Genomic DNA, 19,894 nt, shown 5'->3' with positions numbered 1-19,894 from the left:
AGATTTTATGTCACACCTATCAGAATGGCAGTCATCAAGAATACAAACAATGATAAATGCTGGAAAGGATGTGGATAAAAAGGAACATTTTTATACTGTTAGTGGGATTATAAATTATTATAACCACTATGGAAATCAGTATGAGGTTCCTCCAAAGGCTAGGCATAAACCACCCATCTATACCACTCCTCAGTATTTATCCTGAAGAATTAAATTCATCATACTATAGTGATACAAGCATACCCATGATTACAGCAGCACAACTCACAATAGCCAAACTATGGAACCAACCTAGGTTTCCATCAATGGATGAACAGATAAAGAAAACATGGTATATATACACAATGGGATTTTATTCAGCAATAAATAAAAATGAAATCATTACATCTGCAGGAAAATAGATGGAACTAGAGATCATTATGTTAGGTGAAATAAATCAAACTCATAAAATTAAGGGTCATATTTTCTCTCATATGTGGAAGCTAGAGAGGAAAAGGAAAAGAAAGATGTGGGTGAATCTCATGAAAATCAAAGGGAGATCAATAGAGGAAAGGGTCCAAGGGGTGGGGAATGGGGAGGAAGGGAGAAGTGCTGGGGGTGATATTGGCCAAATTATGTAGTTATATTGTATATTGTGTGCATGCACAAATATGTAACAACAAATACCATCAGTATATATAACACACCAATAAGAAATGTGGGAGAAAAAAATATTAAGCTAGAGGACTAAAGGAGAGAGCTTACTTTAAACAAAAAATCCAAAAGAAATGGAAATTATAATGAAAAAAAAAAAAGGAGATAGAAGAGAAAAAGGTACAAATGGAGACACAATAGCTTTCTTAAATAATATATGAAAGTTCCTTAAATCAAAAACAGGCTTGAGGATCCAGATTGAAAAGGCACATGGAGGATCAAGATTAAAAAGCATCCTGAGGCTGGGGTTGTGGCTCAGTGGCAAAGCACTTGCCTAGTATTTGTAAGGCACTGGATTCGATCCTCAGCACCACATATAAATAAATAAATAATAAAGGTATATCAACAACTAAAAAATACTTTAAAAAAGCATCCAAGTGTGGTAGTGCATGCCTGTAATCTAAGTTACTTAGGGGGCTGAGGCAGGAGGGTTGCAAGTTTGAAGGTAGCCTCAGCAAATTACTAAGACCCTGTCTCAAAATAATAAATAAAAATGGCTGGGAATATAGCTCAGTAGTAAAGGACCCCCTGGGCTCAATCTACAGCACAAAAAAAAATAAAATAAAATTTACAACAAGGGGGCTAGAAGTGTAGCTCAGTAGCAAAGAATGTGCTTAGCACATGTAAAGCCCTGGATTCAATCCCCAGCATGGCAAAAGAAAATTAAAAAAAAAAAGACTAATCAAAAACAAAACAACAAACAAACAAACAAACAAACAAACATATCCTAGGCATATTCAAATAAAATTTCTGAACTCCATGGCTAAAGAGAAAAATCATATAAGCTTCCAAACAGGAGCCTTTAACAAATAAGAGAGAAGCAAACAGCATTCCCAAATCTGCAACAGCTATTTCAAGTTGAGTATCCCTTATCCAAAATAAAAGGGATCAGAAGTGTTTTGGAGCTGGACATGGTGCCCGAAGCATGTAATCCTAGCTACTGGGAAGGCTGAGGAAGGCAGCTCTCAGGTTCTAGCCCAGTCTTAACAATTTAGTGAGACCTTGTTCTCAAAAAATAAAAAAGCTGGGGATATAGTTCAGTGGTAAATTGCCCCCAGGTTCAATCCTCAGTACTGAAAAAATAATAATAAATAAGAATTTTGGATTCTGGAGTATTTACATATACATATAAAATATCTTGGGGATGGGACCCAAATCTAAACATGCAATTTATTTATGTTTCACATATACCTTACAACATATCCTGAAAATAATTTTATACAATATTTTTAAATTAACATGTATGAAACAAAATTTCAGTGTGGAATTTTCCATTTGTTACATCATGTGAGCACTAAATACATTTCAGATTTTGGAATACTGGATTAGGGATGCTGAATTTGTACAAAGATCTGAGAAAATGGACTGTATATCAAACCAAATTCCTCTATCTGACCAACAGATGACTCTTATGTGAAAATAAAAGACATTTTCAGACATGCAAAGATTACCATCTGTTTCCCTTCTGGTAAAACTACTTGAAGAAAATAAAAATTAGGGGTTAGCTTAGAGAAGCAAAAACATGAAATCACACTAAAAGCTTCACTCTGTAAGATAGTATCAAAACAGCTATTATTGGGCTGGGGATGTGGCTCAAGCGGTAGCACGCCTGCCTGGCATGCGTGCGGCCCGGGTTCGATCCTTAGCACCACATACAAACAAAGATGTTGTGTCTGCCGAAAAACTAAAAATAAATAAATAAATAAATATTTAAAAAAAAAAAAAACAGCTATTATTGTTGGGCACAGTGGCACATGCCTATAATCCCAATGGCTGGGGAGGATGAGGCAGGGGGACCACGAGTTCAAAGCCAGCCTCAGCAATGGCAAGATGCCTAGGCAACTCAGTGAGACCCTGTCTCTAAATAAAATGCAAAATAGGGATGAGGATGTGGCTCAGTGGTTCAGTGCCTCTGAGTTCAATCCTCAATACCAAAAAAAAAAAAAAAAAAGCTATTATTTAACTTTTTAACATGATAGAGAAATACAGTTTTAATTATGCTTTTGTCTTTTTTTCAATACTGGGAACTGAACACAGTGCCTTATGCATGCTAGATAAGCACTCTACCAGTGACCCACATCCCAGCCCTAATTATGTTTGTTAATTCCTAATATAACTTTAATTACTCGGGTAGGATTATTTATTTTTTTCCCACCTCTCATCCTTTAATCCCCTTCCTCTACTGATCTCCTTTTGATTTTCATGAGATTTGCCGCTATTTTTCTGAGCTTCCACATATGAAAGAAAACATTCAACACTTAACCTTCTCAGTTTGACTTATTTTGCTTCCATTGTGTGTATATATCACATTTTCTTTATTCATTCAACCACTGGACACCTGAGTTGGTTCCACAGTTTGGCTAATGTGAATTATGCTATTTAAACATGAATATGCATGTACCACTATAGTATGATAAGTTTAATTACTCAGGATAAATATTGAGGAGTGGTATAGCTGGGTCATATGGCAGTTCTATACCTAGCCTTTGGAGGAACCTCATACTGATTTCCATAGTGACTGTAATTTACAATTCCACCAACAGCATAAAAGTATTCCTTTTTCTCCACATTCTCTCCAGCATTTATTATTATTTGTATTCTTGATGACTGCCATTCTGACAGGTATGACATGAAATCTCAAGTGTAGTTTTGATTTTCATTTCCTTAATTGCTAATGATGTTGAGCATTTTTTTCATATATAGTTGGCCATCACTATTTCTCTTGAGAAGTATCTGTTTAATTCATCTGCTCATTTTTAGTTATTTGATTTTTTTGTTGTAAAGCTCTTTGAGTTCTTTATATATTATAGACGTTAATCCTCTGTCAGAAGAGTAGTTATCAAAAATGTTTCCCATTCTGTAGGTTCTCTCTTCACATTCCTAATCATTTCCATTACTGTGCAAAAGTTGTATAATTTGATGGTGAAGGATTATTTTAAAACTTTATCAATTGAGCAAAACATAAACAAATGAAGCAATAAGAGGAAATCAACAATAAAAATAAAATAGTAGAAATTTGATCAAATACACGTAGAAATTCGACCAGATAATTTAGTTACCATAATGAATATATGTTGAATTTCCCTATTAAAAAAACATATACAACAAAAACAGAAACCATGTCTGCTTTTCTTACAAAGTACTCATGTTGCAACAAAAAAGAATGTGAGGATTGGAATGAACCAGGTCTGGCCATTTTACTCAATAATTTCCATCTGTCTAACTTCCCTGGAAACTGAGTGCCTGTGCTGGCTGGATACAGGCACACAACGAAAGAAAATACATCACACTGAAAAGAGAAAAGCATCTGCTTCAGAGGGAAGAAGTGAAGGGGGGAACAGTGAAGAGAAAAGGGGAGGGGTGCCATCTCATCACTCCCACTACTGCAGCACTCTCAGGAGCCTCTGTATATTGGTTTATCAACAGCTTCAGAAAGAAAACAGCTACAATATTGCAGCTGGCAGATGGCAGTACTTATTCTGGCTCACCAACTACATAGCTATATGACCCTGAACAATTTTGTTTCTATTTGCTTGTTTTTGAGATGAAGTGTCTGCTATGTTGCCCAGGCTGGTCTCAAACCCCTGAACTGAAGCAATCTTCCCAAGGAGCTGGGACTATAAATGTACACCAATGCACCAGGCTGAAGATTTTTTTTAAAAAATCTCTGAGCCTCAATGTCTATATCCAACATCTAGGCCAAAAACCACCAACTCTCACATGGATATTCTAAAACTGATCTCTTCATTCATCTCTCATCCCTCATTTCCCACGCTCTAGGTGCCTATACTTCCCCTATACCCTGTACACCCACCTCTGCACTGACTTCATCTATCCCATTCTCCCTCTACCCTGTCATCAAACGCCACATGATTCAATATAAAAACATCATTATGTACCACTATAATAAAAATAAACCAATATACAGAGGCTCATGAGTGCTGCAGTACTGGGAGTGATGAGACAGCACAGCTCCCTTTTCATCTTCACTGTTCCCCCCTTTACTTCTTCCCTCTGGAGCAGATGCTTTTCTCTTTTCAGTGTGATGTATTTTCTTTCATTGTGTGCCTGTATCCAGCCAGCACAGGCACTCAGTTTCCAGGGAAGTTAGACAGATGGAAATTATTGAGTAAAAATCCCATGGAGGGATCAACACTACCCTAATTCTTCAACCTGTCCTTGGGAACATTCCTCAACCTCCTGCCTTGAGACTTCACTTTCCCAATAACAATGCTTCACTTGCAGGCCTCTCAAAAAGTGGTGCTTCTGTCTGGAACACAGTTATTTTGTGGCCAGTAGGTAAAAGACCTGTCCTCCAGACTTACAATTGTCAGTCTGTAACTATTACTTCTTGTTAAAAAGGAAAAGAAAAAAGTAGGATTAAACCCTGCTCTTTGAGGACCCCACATTGCTGCAGTATCTGTCACCTAATTGTCACTTTTCCTGATTTATTAAAGTACCTGGATCACTGCTTTACTTTCAACCCAATTTGTGTCACCATCAACCTGGATAACTTTGAAGATGAGGATTAACTATTCCAATAACCTGGGTTTTCCCATTTCCTTGACATCCTCACCTCTAGGTACCTCCACTCCATCTCAGTCACTCACCCACCCATCCATTTGGTTATACCTATAGAGGCATCACCTATAATTGCTCAGACTTCTACAAGCAGTCACAGATATCCCTCTCTCCTATCTTCAAATTCATATAACTTTCTACAGAAATGAACCATCTGTTTAGCTCTTTATTCTTCAGTCACCCCCACCTCTGTCCAACTAACATTCCACATTCTATCAGTATAATCATGCTCTCACACAAAGCCTCAATTCCCTTGCCCTTCCATCACCTCACTGGGATATATTTGCCAGTGTTTGTTGAACAACCTGTCAACATTATACACCTGTAATAAAACTGATGGTCATAAGCATTTAACGTAATGAAACACTCCCCTTTTGCCAGGCACAGCGGTGCACAACTGTAATCTCGGTGACTGGGGGCAGGGTTTAGGCAGGAAGATTTCAAGCTTGTGGCCAGTATCGGCAACTTGGTGAGACCCTCAGCAACATATTAAAAACCTGTCTCAAAATCGGAAACTTGGAATGCAGTTCAGTGTGCAAAAAGCATCCCAGGTTCAATGCCGTGTGTGTGTGTGTGTGTGTGTGTGTGTGTTTGTGTGTGTTTATACTTCCCCTTTAAATAACCACTCAAACATGTACCTATAATTGTATTGGGAGGGGCTGGGGTTGTGGCTCAGCAGTAGAGTGCTTGGCTAGCACGTGCAAGGCCCTGGGTTCGATCCTCAGCACCACATAAAAATAAATAAATAAATAGATAGATAGATAGACAGACAGACGGATGGATGGATGTAAAAAAAATTGCACTGGGAGGGGATCAAGGGTCTCATGAAAATCTAAGGGATATCAGTAGAGGAAAGGGACCAGGGGGATAGGAGGAGGGGAGCGAAGAGGGGAGGGAGGGGAGCAAGGAGAGGAGAGAGGAGGGGAGGGGAGTTTGTTCGAGTCATTGTTACATTGTGTCAATGTATAAATTGGTAAAAACAAATCCCATCATTATGTACCCCTATAATAAAAATAATAAATGTACAGAGAAAAAATAAAATAAAAATGATTTTATTTCATGGTGTATGGTGGTACACGCCAGTAATCCCAACTACTCCAGAGGCTGAGGCAGGAGGATTTTAAGTTCAAGGCCAGACTGGGCAACTTAGTGAGATCCTGTCTCAAAATTTAAAAAGAAAAAAAAAAAAGGCTGGGATGTGGCTCAGTGGTATAGACTCTCTGGGTTCAATCTCAAATACTACAAAAAATTATATTTGAGTTAGGGATGTAGCTAAGCAGGAGCACACCTGCTTACCAAACATAAGACCCTGGATTTGATATGTAATTCCAGAAAAAGAATGTAATCCCAGTCACTCAGGCTGCTGAAGCAGGGGATCCCAAGTTTTAGGCCAGCCTTGACATGACAACTTAGCAAGACCCTATCTCAAAATAAAAAATAAAAATGGCCAGGGATGTAGCTAATTGGCAGAGCACCCCTGGGTTCAATTCCAAGTACCAGAGGGGAAAAAATGTATTTGAACATTCCTTATAGGACTCCTCAATTACCTTTCCAGATTTAATCATTATTATTATTATTTGGGTCCTAACTATGTATGCCCAGTTCAGAACACAGCACCTCCCCCTCATCTTTCCCAGTAATCATCCCAATTAGTCTGGTAATTTTAGTTGCAATTTACCAGTGAAAGTCCTGTTTTGTGTTCACTATAAAATTTTTATACTCAATTTAACTTTTACCATTTAATGTAGTTGTATAGCTTTATTTTTCTTCTTTCTTTCTTTCTCTCTGGAGCTGGAAATCAAACCCAGGGAATCATGAATGTTAGGCAAGCATTCTATCACCATGCTATATCCCAGCCCATCATTCTTTATTTTTAACAATAGTCACATAGCTCCAAAATCAAAAGTATATTTTCAGATAAGGGGTATGTCTCAGTGGTAGAGCATTTGCTTAGCATATATGAAGTCCTGGGTTCAATCCCCAGCAACACAAAAATAAAAATGTGTTTAAAAGACTTCTCTCCCACATTTGCTCCTATCCATTACAGTCCCTTCACTGTCACAAGAAACCATCTTACTGGGCATTATTCAGTTTCTTTATGCAAATATACACATATATTCTTATTTCTATTTTCTCCCATAAAAGGTAACACTGTGGGGCTGGGATTATAGCTCAGCAACAGAGTGCTTGCCTCACATGTGTGAGGCAGTGGGTTCAATTCTCAGCACCACACAGAAATAAATAAAATAAAGACCCATTGATAATTTAAAAACTTTAAAAAAAAAGAATTTAACAGTGGTTAATTTTTTAAAAAAATAGTTAACACTCTATTCTATCAACAAGTTGCTTTTTTTTTTCCACTTAACAAATCTTGAAAATCTTTCCATCTAATGGTCTTTCCATACAACATTCTTGTTCCAAATAATTTTTCCATAAAATATTTCCTCATTTTTTAAACTGCCTAGATTTCTACATGTACATATTTTATAAGATATGACTTTATTGTAACCACCTAATTATTGTCTTTTTTCATCATTATCAATATTTTAATTATCTGGTAGTAGATGTTGCTAAATAAAGAATAATTAATTTTGTAAACGAATGTCAGTAGAGGGGGCAGAGAGAGAAGAGGGGAGGGGAGGGGAGGGGGGATAGTAGAGGATAGGAAAGGCAGCAGAATACAACAGACACTAGTATGGCAATATGTAAATCAATGGATGTGTAACTGATGTGATTCTGCAATCTGTATATGGGGTAAAAATGGGAGCTCATAACCCACTTGAATCAAATTGTGAAATATGATATATCAAGAACTATGTAATGTTTTGAACAGCCAACAATAAAAAATTTAAAAAAAAAAATAAAAAAAAGAATAATTAATTTTGTTCACTGTTCTTGTGCTACTTATAAATATTATTTGTTCTTGATATTAACAGTTTGATTTTTGATAAAATTTTTATTATCTTATAAAGAAAATATATTGAAATTTGTTTTTTCCACCAAGCTCTACATAGGCAGGGCCATGATTCACACAGAATAGAGAACCACTGGTGCATAGGATCAATAGACTGTACAATGGTTGTACAATTCTTGTCCAGTCCACCAAGTGTGTTATCCAAATGTTGTCATTTTCTTTGTGGACCATGGCAAGATAAAGGCAGAGAAGCCCAGAAGTGCACTTGTTCAAAAGTCCTTTTCTTCTCTTTTATGCAGGAGTCTGTGTGACATATTTGTCTTCTCCTTCTAGGCTTCATACATCATGGTAGGAGAGGGAACTGAATGAGCACTACAAACTGAGTCACTCTACTTCCTGGCATACACTGTGTTATACAAACTATGCCTCATCATGCTAGGCCCTTGGGATACAATGATGAATCAGACAAGGATGAGAAGTCAACAGTACAGTGGTGGAGACAACCCTGGTCAATAGGCCCAGTTTCTTTGGGTGCACAGAGTGGAAACCAAGGAAGGAAGTTAACAGAGAGGGATTCCCAGAGGAAGTGATGCATAAGCTGAAATCTGAAATGCAATAGTTACTCAGTTGAAGAGTGAGGGGAGGGGAGGCAGAAAGTCCTAAGGCACAAAGAATAACAATTTGTCCACATGTCTTATTTTAGAGTTAAGAAAAACCCTAGCCAGGCGTGGTGGCACACACCTGTAATCCCATCAGCTGGGGAGGCTGAGGCAGGAAGACTGCAAATTCAAGGCCAATCTCAGCAATTTAGCAAGACTCCTATCTCAAAATAAAAAATACAAAAAAGGATTGGGGATATAGCTCAGTGTTTAAGTGCCCCTGAGTTCAATCCCCAGCACCAAAAAAATAAAAAGAAAAATCCAAAGGTCAGGAGAAGCCAGACAACAATTTGTGGGTAACATAGTATATGCATCCTCTGAAAGGCCAAATTCCAAAGAGAAACAAAAAGACTAAATTTTATTTATCTATTTGCTTATTTATTTATTTATATTTGGTACTAGGGATTGAACCAAAGGGCACTTAACCATTGAGTCACCTCCTGAGTCACTGGGATTACAAGCATATGCCACTATGCTAAGCTTCCAGCTACTTGGGAGGATGAGGCAGGAGGATCACTTGACCCTAGAAGTTTGAGGCGAGCTAGGTAACATGGCAAGATCCTGTCTCAAAAAAAAAAAAATCCTCACAATAATTGCAATTAGGTAGATGCCATAATTAATTACTTCTATTTTATAGATAAGGAGAATATAGTTAAGTAACTTGCCCACAGTCACAGAATTAGTAAGTGAGAAAGCTGAGATTCAAACCCAGTCTAGCTCCAGAGTCTATGCTCTTAACCACTGGTACAACTTATGGTACCAACTTAAAGGTATAACTCATAAAGAAAAATATTAGGCATATTAGGCAGTGCCATATAGTATTTACTGCCATTCAAGTCACTTAACCTTGCTGAACCTCAGTTTTCTCACCTGTAAAAAGGAAATGGTGGATAAGGGAAGCATTTCTTATAAGGAAGTCAGGAGGGCAGCCATTATACCACATTTTACACACATTCTGAATGATCTGGAAAATACTGAGCAATTTTTAAAAGTCACTATGAAATTCTATGAATATTCACTAAAAGCATAAGATTGGGAGGGGTTAATTAAAAAAAACTCACTGTGTCTGTGCTTCATCATGATGTATCAGTCCAGCTTGAAAATGGGTAATTCCAAATATGTCCACTTTTTTCCTATCAGAATGGGAGAAGAAGCAATTTATACAGACCTGGGAACCACAATGCCCCAAGCCCCCTAAAAGTAAAATTAAATGTCAGAGAACATGATTAAAAGCCCTAACAACTATAGATGCTGGGAGAAGGGGCTATCCTAGAACTAGGTTCTAATATGGCTGAGTACGCACAGTGTCACATTATCCAAAGGGAGGGGTATATCTGAGACCCTTTTCCTGAGTGGAGCTGGTATCTCAATGGATTGAATAGGGTTCTCGATCCTTATTCCTCCATTTTGTAATATTATACCCTAAATAAGGGACTAGAGTAAACCCCTTCTCACTGAGGGGAGAGAAGGCATGTCTGTTTTTTTTTTTTTTTTCATGAATTGGGGTGATATTTCTTTTCCCAAGAAGGAAGCCCTGTCCCTCATCTACCCTGGGAGAAGTAATGGTGGGGACAGATTCCAGGAGTCTACTCTGAGGAAAAGGGGCCTCTTACCTATGTGTCCATGAGAATGAGGTCAGTGCAAAATTTTAGAGCAGGGAAATCTGTGCCTGCATGTGTGACTAGGGTGTACACCTTGTCAATTCAGGGGAGCTGTCATCTGTCCCTCTACTCTGGGGTGCAGAGAAATATGAAACCATCAGTGGCTGAATGCACTTCTGCTACATGGGAGAGAAGTACAATTGAATGTATCTCCAAATTATTAGGAAGAGAGGGGAGGGGTTCTAGGTCTTTCTACCCTGGAAAGGGCTGTGGGGCAGCACTGATATGCCTGATTTCACCATGAGATGACATTAGCACCAAACTAATAGAGGGAAAATGTGCAGCTTTGAATGAGTAGGATATACACCTTGCCTGCAGGGGGCTGTTCTGAAACCTTCCATGGATGGTGGAACTTTTATGTGGATCTATCTCTTCATATATTGACAGATAGGGGGTGTCTTGTTATTTTACCCTGGGTGAGGAGAACGAATCTGAGTTCCTGTACCTTGGGTAAGGAGGAGGAAGCCTATGTGCCCTGCACTATAGGGTGATTGGTGATTTCACTACCTCTTACAATTACAGGGTGGGGGAACTGCACCTCTGCTCTAGTGAGGTCTCTCCCTTGGCTACATTTAATTATAAGTCCTTGGAAGGAGGTCTCTGTGTCTATTTCACAAGGAGGGGATAAAAATCTGAGTCTTCCTAACTGGGGATTCCTCGAGGGGCTCCACTGATGACCTCCTCATATATTAACATCTGTTCATATTTGCTGTGAGGCACTTTGGGGTGGGCCTTTACAATACAGTAAATCAGCACTACTATATGGTGCAGAGGTTGGGTTTAATTCTCCACAATTAGGACTCCCTCTAGCACAGGAAGGAGGAGTAATTTGCAAGGTTCTCCTTTTGCTGAGGCCTGTGCCTCTAACCACTCCAGGAAGGGGTGATCTTATCAGTTCTGCAGCAGTGCAGTGGGGGCGGGGCTTTTGTTACTCAGCAGAAGTGGAGACTTGCGTGGGTCACTGGGTCTACATCAGGAAAAGAGATTCCCTAACTCTTCACATGTTTCTCAGCTCAGAAATAATGGTTGGGAGATACATCAAAGCCTGTCCTGGGGAATGAGGTGCCTCAATTAGGATCTGTGTCTTAAACCAGGAGAGGTCTATGCCACTCAGCCCTGTATTGGCCACTGTGTCCCTATATGGTGGGGACGATGTCGCCACACCTTTGGCGGGTTGATGTCCACCAAACACCGAAGGGAGTAATGCGAAACGGAGCCTCACTATCCCGAGGGGCGGAGGGCCATCAACGATTTTCCACACAAGTGAGGTCTGTGCCTCTCCGCCGTGCGTCCGGGGTCTACACCTTTCTAGATGGGGTGGAGCAAAGCCTCAACCCCGCGAGAATTCAGTTTGGCGCATGTCCACGTGCGGAACTATCCTTGTCCTCCTTCCGGGCCTTTCTACTCTGGAAGAGAGCCAGCCGTTTACCTCTCTATTCCAAGCTGGCAGGCATCTCTGGTTTCACCTCAAATAGTCGATCCTTATGGCGCTGCCGGCTGGGTGAGCGCTCACCAAGAGAAAAGAGGAGAATAGTCTCTTACCTACACTTCCGGCGGGGATCACAGAGGAGAGGGTAGCACAACTACCAGGACGGAGGACATGCGCTTGTACGGCTAGGTTCCGACTTCCGGATCTCAGCCTCGCGAGGCGTGATTCCGTCGCCGAGCTCGGCTCCACCCGCTGCGCGTCCTTTTCAGAGGCGGGGTCTCAAATTATCTACTCTCACCTTCCGGTGCCTTGCCCGCCCCCACGCCGCCCCGCCTCCTGACTGCCTCGTAGGTTAAGAAATAGCGGGGGTGGGGAAGGAGGCGGGGAAATGGTAAAGGGAATCATCGGATTTCCTCCTACGGTCATGTAACCTATTTGTAAGACAGAATCTTGTATACCGGACTCTCTCTAGGATTAAATCAGCATGTTCCCAAATCTTAGTGATCAGGAAATAACTCAGCCTGCCTCGGATGTAGGCAGGGGAGGGGGTTGTCTTTGTCTGCCTGGAAGATGGCGACCGGCAGGGTGTGAGAAAATGGCCGCCTGGGTCACATGTCTAGCCGAGAATTTCCCACCTGAAATGAATTGGGTTAGCAATTCCCAACAACCTTCCCAGTTCACAGGGCTCCAGATGAACCCTGAGGCAGCCACTCCCAGAACTTTCTGCAGAAGCTCACATCCGTGGCCAGGTTCTGCCCGAGAAGGAGCCAGGAATAACTTGGAAGCTTCTCCCACCCATATGCTGACCCTCCTCCCTCCTTCCCTGAATTGCGGAGCAACGTTTGCGGAAGGAATGAATTTGTGTCTCTGAAGTGGGACCAAGTAAGGTTTTTTTGTTTTGTTTTGTTTTTTCAGAAACCATTTCGAGGAGCACCCGACGTGGTTAGAGAGTGGGTATACCTCTAAAAACAGTAAATAGTCTGAAAATGGCTTTTCCTTGGTAATCTAATTCCAGCCCCTCCTCTTCCTCTAATCTAGACCTCCGGAGGGGGCAGAGGGTAGGTGGGGCTTTAACCGGAGGGTATGTTCCTCCACTTTAAGCACATCTGCTGAAAATGACTTCCTCAGCCCTCCTATCCCTTAGCACATGCTAATCTCACTCACTAGCCCTATATCCATGAAAGACTTCTAACCTCTCCCCATAGAGGCATAAAAATTCCTTTGGACACCAAACTAACCCTGGCCACCTTCACATTTCTCCCGCATTTGCAAATTCAGTTTTTTGAAAGACCTAACTCCTATCACTTCTGTAAAGTTGCTATGAACTTTCACAGTTGAGTAAAAACCCGGAGCACTTTGTATATAACTGTTAACACCTCACTGAATATTGTACTGTAGTTGTTTATGTGACTATATCTCCACAGTAGAGTGAACTCCCTGAGATTAGGGACCATATGTCTTCCAGTTCTCAGTCATACCTAGCACAAAATGGGTACAAGGTTGGTTTCAGCAAATTTGACAAAACGGGTGAATTTAAAGCCTATATCTCTAATCATTGGAAAATGAACAATTTAATAGATAGCATTGGGAAATTTAACTCACCAAAAAAAAAAAAACCTAGATCTCTACTTATTCTACACAAGAATGTGGACTGCAAATAAGAAGGTAAAACTATAAAGCTAATATAAAATATGCAGGAAAATACCTTTGTGGCCTATAACTGGGGAAGGGTTTTTTGAGGGGAGTGGTACTAGAAATGGAACCCAGGGGCACTCTACTACTGAGCAATACCACCAACCCTTTTTATTTTTATTTTGACCCAAGTTCTCACCAAGTTGCCTAAGCTGACCTCAGATTTATAGGTCCTCCTGCTTCAGCCTCCTGAGTAGCTGTGATTATAGGCCTGCACTACTGTACCTGGTTTGGGGAAGGACTTTTTAAACAAAATCCTTAGTACACAGAAAATGCAGTAGAGAACACATGTAATCAAATCTTTGATAGGAATAAAAATTGGTACTATTGCTTCAGAAAACAATTATAAATTGCCGTGAATAGTTGAAGATGGCTCTGGGATCCAACAGTTCTCCTGTTGGAGATAGGTAGAAGATCTCCCCTACACATTAAATCCTGAAGAAATTCTTATACATATGCTCAAGAAGGCATGTGCAAGAGTAATCTTTGCAGAACTGTTGTAGTGGAGAAAAAAATTTGAATGTCACCAATAGGAGAATGAATAAAGAAATTGTACTATAGCCATATAACACAATACTATACAACATTGAAAATGAATGAATCAGGTTGAGGCAGGAGGATCACCAGTTCCAGGCCAGCATAGGCAACAGAGAAAGAATCTGTCTCAAAAAAATACATACACACACAAAGAATGAGTAAGAGTTGCATGCATGAACCCAGATAAATTTCAAAAATAATGCCAGGATAAATACAAGTTGCAGAAGAATACACAAAGTATGAAACTACTTTACATAGAGTTTTAAATCTCAAATAATGTACTATGCTGTTTATAGATTATGTAGACACATATTTTTTTTGGGGGGGGGGCGGGGGGGGCGGTACAGGGGATTGAACAAGGGGTACTCTACCACTGAACTACATCCCTAGACCTTATTTTCTGTTTTGAGGCATGGTCTCACTAAGTTGCCCCGGCTGACCTCAAACTTGGAGTTCTGGTGCCTCAGTCTCCCAAGTTGTTGAAACGGTATTTTTAAAATAGAAATACCAAAAACACAATGGTGATTACTTCTGGAGAAGAAAATAGGAACAGAAAGAGAGAGAGATGCACAGGAGACTTCAACTGTTTTGTCTAATATTTTATCTTCTGAGCTGAGTAGTAGGTACATGGGTGTGTGTTGCATTATTCTCTATACTTATTTGAATGCCTCAAATAATATTTTTTCAAATGACTCAAAGGATCTACAACAAAGTGTTAATAATAGTTTGAATCTAGATCACTATTTCTCTAACTTTGACTAGAATCAGAATCACTGGAAGGTCTTGTTAAAATACTGATTACTGGGCCCCACGCCCAGAGTTTTGGTTCAGTAAGTCTGGTTTAGGACCCAGGAATTTGCGTTTCTAACAAGTTCCCAAGCATGGTGGTAGTGATGATGATGATGATGATGATGATGAAGAAGCTGTTATTATTGCTAGTCTAGATACCACATTTTGAGAACTACTGATGGAGAAAATGAGATTATCAGTGAATTTAATTTTCTTCCTTGTGCTTTTCTGTGTTTTCCATTTATTTGATGAATATGTATTATTTTAATGAAAGGTTTCTGTTTTTACTTAAAATCACTTTCATCTCTACTTCCCACTTTCATTTCCCTCCTCTACACAATCTAAGATATTTTATGCATATCTTTACATTTGCCACCTTGCAATAGATGTATTATTTTAGATGCATATATTTCCTCAAATTTTTAATTTTTCAAAATTCAGGACAGTTAGAAGAAAAGTATAATGAAAGCCCATGTGCCCATACTATTTTGCCAAATATTCTACATAATCACAATACCACTATCACACTTAAGAAAATTTAGCAGTTATTCAGTAATATCAAATATGGCCAAGGGCTCAGAGTTTAGCTCAGACCCCTATATCTTTGTGGGTTTTTTATTGTACCTCCCCACTATTTCAGGGAGTATACTGGGGATTGAACTCATGGGCATTTTACTATTGAGCTACATCTTCAGCCCTTTTTATTTTTTATTTTGAGACAAGGTCTCACCAAGTTGCTGAGGATCTTGCTAAAGCTGTTGAGGCTGACCTCAAATTTGTGATCCTCCTGCCTCAGACTCATAAATTGCTGGGATTACAGGCATGTGCTACCACACCTGGCTTTTTCCTCCCTATATTTTTTGTGTGTTTCAAATGACATTGATATTTTTGAGGAGTCCAGGATAGTTGTACTTTTCTTTTCCTTTTTCTTCAATATGGGAATTGAACCCAGGGCCTTACACACTCTATGCAAGTGCTCTACCACAAACTACATCCCCAATCCTTTTTATTGCATTGTGAAAGAGGGTCTCATTGAGTTGCTCAAGCTGGCCTCAAGTTGAGATTATCTTGCAGGCTCATTGTTATGTATAATGTCCCACATTCTGGGATCATGCTTTCTTTCAATATGGTTAGATTCAGATTAAATGTTTTCAGCAAGAGGAGTACATAGAAAATATCCTTTATTTCATATTGTATCACCTCAGGAGGCACATAATATCAAGTTGTTCCTTGATGATGCTTTGTGTTTGTAATTTTATTTTAAGTAATGATATCTCATTCTGTTGCTTTTTTCATCCATTCTTCTGTTTTTATGTATACTTCTAATCCCTTGCTTCTACCTCCTCATGGTAACTAGTGCACTTTTGATGCATTTCCCATAAATATTCAATGGACAGCATGATGGTCTCTAGCTCCCCAATGGTACAAATAATACTTCAATGAACATCCTTGTACATGTCCCCTTATTGACCTGTATGAGGATTTGTTTTGCAATAAGGGTTTTTTTTTTCTTTTGTCTGTTTGCTTACTTGAGCCTAGGACCTAATACATACTAGACAAACACTCTACCACTAAGCTGCATCCCAAATCCCCTCTCCTTTTTTTTTTCATTTTGTTTTGAGACAAGGACTCACTGTGTTGACAAAGGTGGCCTTGAACTTGGAATACTCCTGCCTCACCCTCATAAATAGCTGGGATTATAGGTGAATGTCACTGTGCCAAGAGAGAATTTGTTTTGGAACATACACCCAAGAGCAGAATGATTGTATCCTAAAGTGTACATATATATTTAGATTCACATTGGACACCAATTCTTCTAAATGGTTCTCCAGGATGGCTGTACCAGTCCCATACTTTGACCACATATAAGGATTTCTATATGCCTGCATCCTCATTAAGATTTGATGTTTTCCAGCCTTCTAGTATTTGCCAGTCTAACAGGTGTGACTCAGTATTTTGGTTTAGCTTATATTTCTTTGTATACTAATGCATTTTTAGCATCCTTTCATATGTGTGTTAAACACCTGTTCTGTAAATTGCTTGCTTAATAGCTCATATTTTATGTTGAAGTTCCTATCTTTCCTATGGATTTCCTTTTGATTTACTGGAGTTTCTAACAGAGTCTAGCTATTAGTCAGATTCAGACATTGTAAATATTCTGTTGTAACTTTGAAAATGTTAGACTTCTTTGAACAGAAATTGTTAATTTTGATGAAATAAAATTCATCAGGTTTTTTTCTCTTCGTGGGCTTTTTCTTTTGTTTTGTTTGGCTGTTTGTTTACTTGTTTTTACACTACTGAGCATTGACTCCAGGAGTGTTTAACCACTGAGCTATGTCTCCAGTGCTTTTTTAATTTTTAGTTTGAGACACGTCTCACTAAGTTGTCTAGTCTGGCCTTGAATTTACAGTCTTTCTGTTGAGCTTCCTTAGTAGCTGGGATTACAAGTTTCACTTTGTAGTTTGAGGTTTAGAGATTTTATTTATTTATTTATTTATTTGGCACTGGAGATTGAACCCAGTGCCTTGCACATGCTAGGCAAGCACTCTACTACTGAGCCATATCACCAGCCCTGGGGATTTTATTTTTAAAGTACTTACTCTTCCTAACTCAAAAAGATATTCTCCTCCTTTTTTTCCATTAATTTCATAGTATCACCTTTCAAATATAGGCCTTAATCCATCTAGAATCCATAATCCATTCTTTTTTACTTTTTTTGTACCAGGGATTGAACTCAGGGGCACTCAACCACTGAGCCACATCCCCATCCCTATTTTTGTATTTTATTTAGATACAAGGTATCACTGAGTTTCTTAGTGCCTAGCCATTGCTGAGGCTGGCTTTGAACTCTTGATCCTACTGCCTCAGCCTTTGAAGCCACTGGGATTACAGGCATGCACCACCACACCCAGCTAGAATTCATTCTTACAAGTGGTGATAGGTGAAGATAGTTTTTTTTTCACACAGTAAGCAAGATTTTCCATCATCAAATACTAAAAATCCCTCCTTTTCCCATTGATTTGCCATGCCAACTTTATCATATCCATATTATGATATGTATAAGTGTGTCTATGTCTAGTCTTGCACTAATGCCACATTGGTTTTAATGTTTTATAAAGTATCTTAACATCTGATAGGGTGTTTTTTTTTCCTCTTTAGTCTTTTTTTAAGATTATCTTCATTATATCATCACATAAGTTTTAAATCAAATCTATCAAGGTCTTAAAAAATGCAAGTGAGATTTTGATGGGGATCACACTGAATTTATAAATTAATTTGGGGAAGTTGACAGCATTGTAAAATTAACTGATTCCATCCAAGAGCATGGAATATCTCCTAATTTGTTCAGCATGTCTTCTTCTGTATTCTTTAAGTTTAAGGTTTTCTCTTTAGAATTATTTTATATTAATTTATATTTTCTTTAGAGTTTTGGTTACTATTGTGTTTTGTTTTTATATATTTTCTATAGCTAATATACATATATTTTCAATATCAAAACTATTCAATATTTATTTATTTAGGTACTGAAGTTTGAACTCAGGAGCACTTTACTACTAAGCTACATTCCCATTCCTGTTTTCATTTTTTTTTTTTTTTTTTAATTTTGAGACAGGTCTTGCTAAACTGCCCAGGCTGACCTCAAACTTGTGAACTTTCTGCCTCAGCCTCCTGAGTAACTGGACTGAATATCAAAGTATTTTAAAATTATGCTTTGAGAGAAGGCTCTTCCAGCACCATGCAAAGCACAGTACTCATGTCTACCTACAAGGAAGTGAGCATGTTGCGTTTTGAGGAATTCAATCAGGCTGTGAAGCAGCACAACAGACAAGACCATTTTCTCCTACTTTACCAGTACTAAGGACCCTGAAGGGAAAAGCTAGTATCCCTACTGTGTGCAGGCTGAACCAGTTGTTCAAGAGGGGCTGAAGCATATTAATGAAGGATGTATTTTCACCCACTGCCAAGAGAAAAATCTTACTGGAGAGATCCAAATGATGATTTCAGAAAACAATTGAAAGTACCTGCAGTGCCTACACTAATTAAATATGGAATGCCTCAAAAACTGGTAGAATCTGAGTTTTTTCAGGCCAAACTTATGGACATATTGTTGTCTAGAAGATGATGGTAGAGATGGAAGATGATAGGAGAGCCAGGTATGGTGACACATGCCTATAATCCCAGTGGCTCAGGAGGCTGAGGCAGGAGGATTGTAAATTCGAGACCTCTCTCAGCAAATTAGTGAAGCCATAGGTATTTAGCAAGACTGCCTCTCAAAATAAAAGATCAAAAGGAAGGATTGGGGATGTGGCTCAATGCTTAAGCCACCCTAGTTTCATTTCCCAGTATCAAAAAAAAAAAAAAAATTCATGATGGCAATTGTGTCTTGATTTCCTGGTTTGCTCTAGTATAAAAGAGACTGCATACTTGCTTTGAATTTATTTTAGCAATAAATAAATGGTGAAGCCAAAATTAGCTTTTGTCTAAACAATAAAGAATGCTATTAAAAATAAAGTTGTGCTTTGAAACATTTCACTTACACCTGTCCACTCAGTTGACCCCCCCCAAAAAAAAAAACACCCTTTGGTATCAGTTTTGTTCATTTGTTTTCTCTTTCCAATGTTTCTTTCTTCAGTTACAAACACTATAAATGTATATAGCTATTCTACCGCCCCCTTACACAAAGTACCATACTCTCCATATGGTTATATATGTTGCCTTTTTACTTAATAATACACCTGGAGGTTTTTCCACATCAGAGCGTTAGAGCATTTTCACTATTTTGAAAGCCACTTATAACAGTACATAGATGACTGCCTTAGAGTCTTAAATTATGTGAATGTACACTCTTATTTAATGACTGTGGTCCCTGACTGATACATGGTTGGGGTGTTTTTAGTTTTTGGTATTACAGTGAATAGATATCGCATACATATGCAGA

The 19,894-nt window shown here is 38.9% G+C and overlaps 1 protein-coding gene and 1 pseudogene across 1 annotated transcript in view; one reads left to right on the top strand and one right to left on the bottom strand.

The window, feature by feature from the left end:
- Window positions 1-12,158, bottom strand: part of Gnl3l (G protein nucleolar 3 like) — a 36,300-nt gene extending 24,142 nt beyond the window's left edge. The window contains exons 1-2 of the mRNA XM_027950181.2: window positions 12,051-12,158; window positions 9,909-9,980 (exon numbers count right to left, since the gene is read on the bottom strand). Coding sequence (XP_027805982.1) covers window positions 9,909-9,927 — 19 coding nt within the window. The 5' untranslated portion in view covers window positions 9,928-9,980; window positions 12,051-12,158. The remainder of the gene's footprint in view (window positions 1-9,908; window positions 9,981-12,050) is intronic.
- Window positions 12,159-12,265: 107 nt separating this feature from the next.
- On the top strand, window positions 12,266-19,483 carry LOC114104178 (thioredoxin domain-containing protein 17 pseudogene; annotated as a pseudogene).
- The last annotated feature ends 411 nt before the right edge of the window (window positions 19,484-19,894 follow it).

This window comes from Marmota flaviventris, chromosome X (genome assembly GCF_047511675.1).
Source record: "Marmota flaviventris isolate mMarFla1 chromosome X, mMarFla1.hap1, whole genome shotgun sequence".
NCBI lineage: Eukaryota > Metazoa > Chordata > Mammalia > Rodentia > Sciuridae > Marmota > Marmota flaviventris.
This window is presented reverse-complemented; position numbering and strand designations above follow the sequence as displayed.